This window comes from Chaetodon trifascialis, chromosome 1 (genome assembly GCF_039877785.1).
Source record: "Chaetodon trifascialis isolate fChaTrf1 chromosome 1, fChaTrf1.hap1, whole genome shotgun sequence".
NCBI lineage: Eukaryota > Metazoa > Chordata > Actinopteri > Chaetodontiformes > Chaetodontidae > Chaetodon > Chaetodon trifascialis.
In genome coordinates, this window is record NC_092056.1 from 26325374 (window position 1) to 26334477 (window position 9104).

At 42.2% G+C, this 9104-nt stretch overlaps 1 protein-coding gene across 2 annotated transcripts; it reads right to left on the reverse strand.

The window, feature by feature from the left end:
* Window positions 1–86: 86 nt before the first annotated feature.
* On the reverse strand, window positions 87–8212 carry tdp1 (tyrosyl-DNA phosphodiesterase 1). Of its 2 annotated transcripts, none has more exons than XM_070962351.1 (16): window positions 6877–7490; window positions 6338–6381; window positions 6002–6057; window positions 5719–5815; window positions 5523–5557; window positions 5206–5298; window positions 4956–5126; window positions 4665–4743; window positions 3085–3261; window positions 2684–2732; window positions 2351–2417; window positions 1920–2027; window positions 1584–1686; window positions 1300–1402; window positions 305–374; window positions 87–264 (listed from the first exon to the last, which is right to left on the reverse strand). In XM_070962351.1, exons 1-16 carry the CDS (start codon window positions 7481–7483, stop codon window positions 189–191), a joined length of 1935 nt encoding a protein of 644 aa, XP_070818452.1. In that variant the 5' UTR covers window positions 7484–7490; the 3' UTR covers window positions 87–188. The 2 variants fall into 2 exon arrangements, with proteins under 2 accessions (XP_070818452.1, XP_070818460.1); XM_070962359.1 differs by adding an exon at window positions 8104–8212 and having other exon boundaries at window positions 223–374; window positions 6877–7485.
* Window positions 8213–9104: the final 892 nt, after the last annotated feature.

Sequence of the window (9104 nt, forward strand, 5' to 3'; positions counted from 1 at the left end):
TCAATGTTCTGTCAAATTTAGATCCTCTTGCAAAATTTAAGGAAGCACAACATCACTGCTGGACAATACAACATTGTTCTATTTATTGGTAGAAAACATATGAGTCTCCAGTGCGGTATAAAATATAAAAATAAATGTTACTGACAACTAACACCTATATATAGTACTGACAGTTACAAACAGCAGTTTTAAAGAAATAAAGAGGTCGGCTCGTGTGTGTGTGTGTGTGTGTGTGTGTGTGTGTGTGTGTGTGTGTGTGTGTGTGTGTGTGTGTGTGTGTGTGTATTTGTGTGTGTTCATTCAGGAGGGAACCCAGATGTTGCCATGTGTGTCCGGAGCCTGGCTATAGGGAATGTTCCAGATCCAAGGCTGATCTGGAAACAGAGAAGTAAAATGAAATGTGAATTCTTTGGTTTCATATGTAAAAGGGACATTACACTGGACCAAGTGGAAACATTTAGGCCTGCTACACTGTCTTCATTCACTGTGTAAATGGAAGCGCATGCCTCACTCAAAGTTTAATATTCAAGTGGTATCTCAGAGATCCCATGAATTTTAAATTATGCCCATTCAGCTGCACTGAGCTGCTCAAAGAAATTGGATTGAATGTCTTCAGAAAAAATCGATATGATATGAAATGCTTTGAATTTAACTAAGCATGAATTTTACTCAAACCCTTTGTTGTTTGAAGTACTGCAGGAAAAACTACTTGGGAGGGGTCTACAGACATTTTACAAGCACTCTTCATCCCAGCTCAGAGAGAAAGCGTCTGACAAAATGTGATCTAAACCCATTTCTGCTCTTGTGAGATTAGAAACATTGCTTACACAATACAATAAATATAGCTTAAAATTAGGGAATCAAAAAACATATAAGCCACAAGGCAATGATGACAAAAAATTATATATTTAGGTCTGTCTGAGATCAAAAATATGCCACAACCCCCTTGAAACTGATTCAGTCACCAAGTTTCAAACTAAAATGCAAAACATAAAGGGTCTGTCGCTGTCAGCTGAGTTGACAGGGGAGCATCAGGTTTAAGACCAGAAAGTTCAGTACAACACTGAAATCTTCTTCTTCCACTGATATATTTCTACTTTATCCTTTTCCAAGAGAAATGAGTGTTGACAGCATTATTACAGAGCATGTGGTATTTTAACCAGGCTCACACCTGAGAGGAGCCATTCCAATCTGCAGTTATGACAGAGTCAAACGCCGTGTGACAGAGCAACACAGTCACTGAATAATCCAGTCTCTACATAAATACACACAGAAGATTTCAAACACACACTCCTGTACCTTTAGGGGAGTAGCATGTAGGAGGGAGGTCAAAGGGCACAGTGAAACCAGAGGAGGAGGAGACAGGGAATGGACTGTTGTCGACGGGGAAGGTCTTCATTTTCTGGAAGGAGACAACCATCACACCGCATATTACTACACACCAGCATCATTCAGCACATGTAACGCTGTTTCTCTGACACTGACTCATATGTCTGAACACTGACAACATTTAGAGGTGTGTTTCAGGTGAAGAATGAGGTGTCGGCACAGAGCTCCTGTCTGTCCGTGTGTGTCGCTCTTACAAAGGCGGAGGGCACGTACAGGACTCCCAGCTCATATGACCGGACCATCACCTGAGTGTTGTTCTTCTCTAGTGCACCCCAAGCTGCTTTGGACAGGTTGGCACTGAAACGCACACAAAAACACACACTCTTTAGTGCTTCAGGGCAGCTGTGTGGATGAGGAAAGAACGAGCATATCAATCATCTGATATGAGGGCGTCATAAACAGTTTTATCTGCTGCTTCGTCTGTTAAACTGACAGACTGATGAGATGCATAATGACACAACCACAATACACAAATCACACAAGCAGGTTTTATTACTGATCATGTTTCACGTTGAACATAGGACGCACACCTTGTGACAAGGAACCAGGCCAACTGAGTAAAATCTGGCGACGCCCTCATGTACGTCTTGATGTGTGGCATAGCATGACTCCTTCCTGTCGCGTTTGCCTTCCAGCGGCTATACGCAGACACACGTGCAAACAAGAGTAGTTTATTCATCAGCATAACTTAATGTTAAGTAATGGACTGTGCAAACTGCAGGTTGTTACGAAGCTAAAGTCGTCCTGTACATGCTGTACATGTCCCTTCACTTCTGACCATATTTCAAATGCAGTTCAGGTGTTCAGGTGAACATCTAAAATGTAAATTAATTGAAATATGGGCATCACAAATGAAAAAAGTACCAATATCATGACTAACTTAAGGGTTTTACAGAGGTTGATGTAACATAGATGTACTAGTACAACAGGACTGACTTTTGACCGGTGGAAGGGAACTTACTGGAAGTAGGAGTGGAGCCAGAGTTGTTTCTGAGCTGTCTGGATGCTGTAGGGAAGAGAGCCTCCCGCTGGAGGACATGTACATCTCAATAAAACACACAGCAGTCACTAAACAATCAAATCCAAGATCAATCAAGCAATATGTCTAACACTGATGTCTGGGGTGCCTTATTTAAATAAATAAATCAATAAGGCACCAATAAAGCTGCTAAACTGATCATGCTGCCCCCAAAATGTACCTGTGTTTAGCAATTTATTTTCATATCACTGCTAGAACACATTACATATTAACACAATACATTTTTCAAATGAAAAAATAAAGTTTCTTACTCACCTGGATAACCTTCTAAACTTGTTCTCACATCTTCAACTGATGGATACAGCTGCAAAAAGATCAAGTCAGTCACAAGTTGTTTCAGAGGTTTTAAAGGGACACTGTGTCACTTCTGCTGATCTGTGGCCAAACATGGCAGCAACATTTCTACATCTGACAAGAAACCTAAGAGATCGGTCAGTAGCACCAGTGGAGGAGTTGAATTTTCTATCAAGCATCATTGTGACTGAAAGTCTTTAGATTGGTTATTTCTCTATTACAGAACAGAGTGATAATATCAGCAGCAGCGGTCACAGAAGACCTCATTTGTATTGTATAATTTGGATTATCTTTCTCATAGCATTTGAATGCAGCATCACACGAGCAACAGACCATACTGAGTTTGTGTTGGAGGAACGTACCAAGTGCATGGGGGGGTCTGAGCGAAGAGAGGATTTTCCCAGGGTGGTCATGGTGCGCTGAAATTCCCCTGCCAACCACTTGGACTTATCCTGTCCCATAGAGCCGATGCTGGAGAACTGGCCAATCACAGGCCACTTTTCCTCACCGGGGACAGGCTCTGTGTGGTCGTACAACAGCTGATGAAACAAGAAGAGAAGAGTTAAAGAAATATGCTAACATTTTAAAGAGCTTCCAAAGATCAGTGTCCATGTTAAGACGTGTGTTCAAATGCCTGCAGGGAGCTCTGAAATGTAAAAGTTGGCTGAATTTAGCATTAGAGTGTAGTAGGGCTGGGCGATATGGCTGAAAACTCTATTGCGATATAAGTATCGGTCGATATCGATAATTATTGATATTTTTTATGACCTATTTAAAATAAGGACCAGGTGAAAAATACATTCAATTAAACATTTTTATTTTAAATTTAACCTTCCTCTGATTATAATCCCCTCAGCTATCAAGGCAGAAAGGAAAGGAAATGTAAACACAACCATGGAAAACACTCAAATAATAAATGTAAATAAAAGTGTAAAAATGTAAACAGAGAAACCTGAGAACTTTTTTCCTGCAGGTTTAGTGGAGGAAGTTCACAAGCTGATTCACCTTCTGCTGAATACAATGTTTTCAGATATGTGCAGTGTTTTGTAAACATAGCAGAAACTGAGGTGGACTTGACATCTGTAACATACAAACAAACAGTACAGTAACACTGACTGAACTATAAAACCAGCCTAGACATATGAACAACTTTAGTCACTCTTCTTACTCTAAACATAAATGAACTATTCAATTATATTTTTATTGCAAGTGTGTTTAAGAAAAAAAAGTACGTGTAAGAGATGTTTATAACCTGGCTTCTCCTCAGTGCTCAGTGAAGCATGTCTTTAGCTATATGATATGCCGCTGCCTCTGTTATGTCTTCGTGCCTTTTAGATGATTTGTCATCAGGCACTGAAGCAGATACCTCTGCATGGCGGTCTGCTGCTTGTGCGGTGGTGCTGCAGTTGGCGGACGTTGGCGAATACGGCTGCGCTCCAAAGAGTGAGCGCAGCTAAGGTGGTTAAATAAGTTTGTGGTGTTACCGGTCTTCCTGGGGACGGAAGTCTTGCATAAGTTACAGACCACATTGGTCTGACTACGGTCCGACTTATAAAATCCAAAAAACTCCATACTGGCGAGCTGACTTTCCGTTTTATCGCTGATTTCTTCGCTCGCTGCATCTCACTCCTCGCGGAGCATCAAACACGTGACGACATGTTGCAACCGAACTTGATAATGTTACATGATTGGCGTGTTAGCGTGTCTCTCTCACTGATAAGCGATTACTCCCTACGTTGCTCAGTTACCTGAGAGCGAGTGCCTTTGTTCATGCAACCAACCTCGCTTCGAAACTTCAGGTTTCTTCCGACAAAGAAAAAAAAATTATCGAATGCTTTATCGAACGCATTTTATATTGATATTGATGACGTGTCTATCGCAAGACATATCGCTATCGTTTTATCGGCCCAGCCCTAGAGTGTAGACAAACGTAAATCTTTACCTTCCTCAGCCTCAGGTGGCCCCAGTGCTCCATGTCTGAACCCACATATCTCCCTGGGGTTGAGCCCACCAAATAAACCCTGATAACATAAGCATATAAGATAAATTACTTGTAATCCAGATTGCACTGTAGATTTAAAATAGAACTGCAATGAATGTTGCAGGACCATCATTGTTACCTGTTTGGATGAAAGAGTCATTATTCTAGCTTATTTTCCAGCATGACTACTCCTATCTATGTCAAGTCTATGTGAAACGTGTGCGTGCGTATGTCCACCTATACGTGCCTCACCTCGTCTCCGACAGGTCGTGCTCTTCGATTCGTTTGATCCACTCCTCCAGTTCCGGTGCTCGGTATGATGCCAGGTATTTCAGCAGGTCCCTCTTAAAGAAGGTTGGTGACTCACCAGCGCTCGCACTGCTGCCCTCTGGTAACCGTGGAAACATGGGGCTCATCCACATCCTGTGTTAGAGATGCTATGTTCAGGTGCATTTCCATAATCAAAGCTCATGTCTGCATCCTGTGCAGCACGCAGGCTCACCCTTGTGTTTTCTGGTACCAGTCAGCTCTGATGAGGTTGGAGGTCAGAATGATGACTCTGAAGCCTTCCTCGTACCACAGCAACATCATCTTCCTGCACGAAGGCACACAATATGATCGCTTCATATAACAACAATGACTCTAACACCTGTAACAGCTGCAACGTAAGCCGTCTGGTGCTGAATGTGAACATAGCATTTTAGACAAGAGGCACACAGACAATGGCTGACTAATCTCCACTTGTGTCAAACTCAGTACGTTAGAGTTTGTGACAATGTCAGCAAAACAATAATACCATGAAGGGAAAGAAATTCTTACGTGTGGTGAGTTCCAAAAGCAATATCAAGCTTGGCCTGTCAGGGAAAATCACACACATTAGTCTCATTTAAATGGAAATCCAGAGTCCGTAAAGAACAGCCTCGGTCTCACTTTACAGATCAGAGTGTATATCCAGTAATATCAGCCAAGGTGCACGTCAGAGAAACTGTTGTTAACAGTGCAGATGAGTCTGTACCTGGCAGAATCGAACATGAGGATAAGGCTGAGCCTGCTGCACTAGCCGGGCCTTGGCCTCCCTCTTATCTCCATGGACGATCAGAACCGGACGATCCCTGTCAACACAACCCAACGCCAAGGATGAATTTCATTTTTTCAATGTATACATTTGCAACCATATGATACAAGCCACAAAACACTAGGGGATGCTGTCGTTAGTATAAAGTGGACATGAGCAGACCGCCACTGGGGGGGTGTGTGTATGATAATGTGATGCCTGCAGCAGAAGACACAAAACTTACCTAAACTCTGGTGGATACTGCTTAACCATCCAGGCAATATCGAAGCAGTAGTTAAACTATGAAGAAAGACAGAACACTGGTATTAATGGCCGGAATGACTCCAAGCCTGGCAGAAAGATGGAAACTACAGCCATGCTAACCGCCACCTGTGAGACTGTACTCAGTCATGGTGTTGCTTTGTGCTAAATGCTAATGCCAGCATCACAATGACAATTCTGACATGCTGATGCTCAACAGGTATGGTGCTTACCATGTTTTCTCATCAATGTTAGCATGCTAGCCAGATGTTAGCAAATAGGACCTGAAATTCTTTCCACGGTTCATATGGTTACTCACCTGAACAGATTCTCTCAGGGTCCCGAATAATGGCGAGAGAATGTCTGGGTGAAAGAAAAAAGGGAAGATTTCTTCATCGAGGTTGATGACAATCATCTACAGCAGCGACATCTTAACTAAAGACTTCATTCGACAAAAACAAGTAAGATTAAGACATTCAGCCTCCGTTCACCCAGAGAACGATTTCATCTGTTCTTCACTTTGACTGGGTGAAGCTGATGACTGATAATGCTTCCTTTGAATTGATGATAGATTCAATGATTACAAAGGAAATTCTGACCAGGTCTGGCATTTTTTTAATCATATAAAAGGTAGAAATGGGTGTTTATAGCATGTAAGGGGGAGAAGACTATTATCTGACAGAGCATCTTTCATAGTTGAGGATGCATGGGATATACAACATAATAGCTTGATTGACAAAAAAAGAAAAGAACGGGTGATGCCAGACAGTCACATGCTGTTGCAACGTCTTGATCAAAAGCATGAAATACAGAATGACCCTCTCTGCACCAAATGGAAGTCACTGAAAGTCTTCTCACCTCTGATGTGCAGAGCTCCGCTGTTGTACTTCCTGTCCAGGCCTGTGACTTTGGTGAGGTAAAACCTGAAGGTGTCATTTAGACAAGGAACACTGGATTCAAAGAAGTCCTCTGGCTCTTCGATGTAGTAAAGCCGGCCGTGGGGACTAGGAGGGCGCTCGTGCTCCACCTTTGCTTTCTTTGTTTTGGGCCTCGGAGGCGTCTTGTTTGGCAAATTACTGAGACTCTTCACATCTCCATCATCACCATCACTATCTGAGAGAGCCCAGCCTGAGCCGTCCGACACCTCTTTCTTACGCTTTCCAGCCAATGACGGGCTAGTTTCATACTTGACTGGATTTAACTGGTTCATTGCTGCAGACTGTCTGGCCTCAGAACCAATAACAAGTGAGGATACAGGTGTGTTTGCTGGTTCTGCTTTCACCTCCACAGTGGCTGTCACTGGTTCCAGTTTGGGGATGGGGAGAGAGGCAGACTGATGGGAGCTGGGACTGGATCCGGTGGGTCGGTGGATTTTAGATGTCGTAGTCCCAGAAGCAGGAAGATCCTCGTCATCGTCATCACTGCTGGAGATGGTCCACTTGCCATGTTGACTGTCCTGAGACATGCCTGAGCGGAGACACAGAGTTCAAACACCAGCCGAGCAGCAGGATGAGAGTGAGCCTGAACTACAGCACTGAAAGGGACCAGTACAGCTTGATGTGGCCAAAAGTTTACCTCGGTTATACCTGTTTCGAGCTTGTTATGACACCAAACATCAAATGACATCCATGAAAGTTGGAGAACAGACCGGTTCTGAGCCAAGTTATTCCACCAGTCTGGAGCTGATTAACAGCTGCCCTAACAGAGTCCTTTATGTTTGCAGCTGAAAAACACAGCTTACAGTGTATCTGTGTTTGGGTGCATCTCGGCTAAATAGAATGAGGTTAAACACTGAATAGCGCAGATTCAATAACGGGAACTTACAGGGTCTCAATCTAAAATGCGTGGACATACATTAACGTGCCAATGCGGTTAAAAACACGTTAATTATGAAAATACGGATTCAAATAGAAACAAATAAAAATGATTTTAGATTTAAGATTAACATACCTTGTAAAAATGTCAATAGAGGCCAAAGAGATCATGCAAGTTAGGCGAATTTAATTTACAGATTTCGACGATCAAATGGTGTTTTAACTGTTATTGTGATGACAAACTAACAGCTGATTGTCATTTTTCTTTTACCGGGTCAGAGAAGAGGCTCAGGTTCGCGATGCTGAGTGCACACACTGTTCAATCCACCGCCACACAAACTCCAGCACATCTGCACTAAACAAGGCACAGTGCAGGAGGTGCGCATGGCACAAGTGTCCGGCTCGAAACTCCTCTTCTGGTCTGTTGTTTCGAAGTTCCGCCACAAGCGCGAGCTCTGAATCCAAACCCCTCATTAACGCATTGAGATACAGTTCAGATAACTGACGAGGGTTGTACACAAGCATGATCGTTACCAGCTAACGGCAAGACATGATTGTTAATCACCCACAAATAAAAGGAATAAATATATTCCACCATGAATTTCGTGTAAGTCCGTTGATGATAAAGTGTGTTTCTGAAAGGACAAATCCATACTTGGCAAAGCTTTCAAAGTCATTTCGATTTCAAGTGTAAGTTTAAGATTTAAGTTTAAATGTGAACAAATGTGAACTATTACCGCTGTGTCCCTTTAATGATGTTCATGTCAATTCAGCTTTAATGTGAAGTGAAATATTTAGGCATAAAATTGATCAAATATGTAAAAGAAAGAGAGAGAAAAAATGGAAAATCTGAATAAATCTCTAAATCCCTGGCTGATGAGAGACCTTTCTGTTTTGGGCAAAAACTTGTTGTCAAAAGTTGAGGGAATATCTGAATTGGTCTATCCGATTCACTCTTTGTATGTTGGTCCTCAAACGTTAAGTCTATAATCTATAACTTTCTATGCCTGCAGTGTTTTTTATGCCAGCAGCCTGAATGCCCAATCCTGTTTTCATCAACTCTCCAGTGCTAATAATACATCATTGTGATTTGAATCGTGAGCCAATCTTGAGCCAACAGCAAAAAGTGACCATGCTGCCAAATGACATATGTTACATGTTTTTTGTAACTGTAATACCTACTACCTGTAATGCCTACTTTCTTATCTAGAAGAGAAATGTCTACACTACACATTAGTACACTGATTTTCTCATTTGTCAATGAGCCTAAAT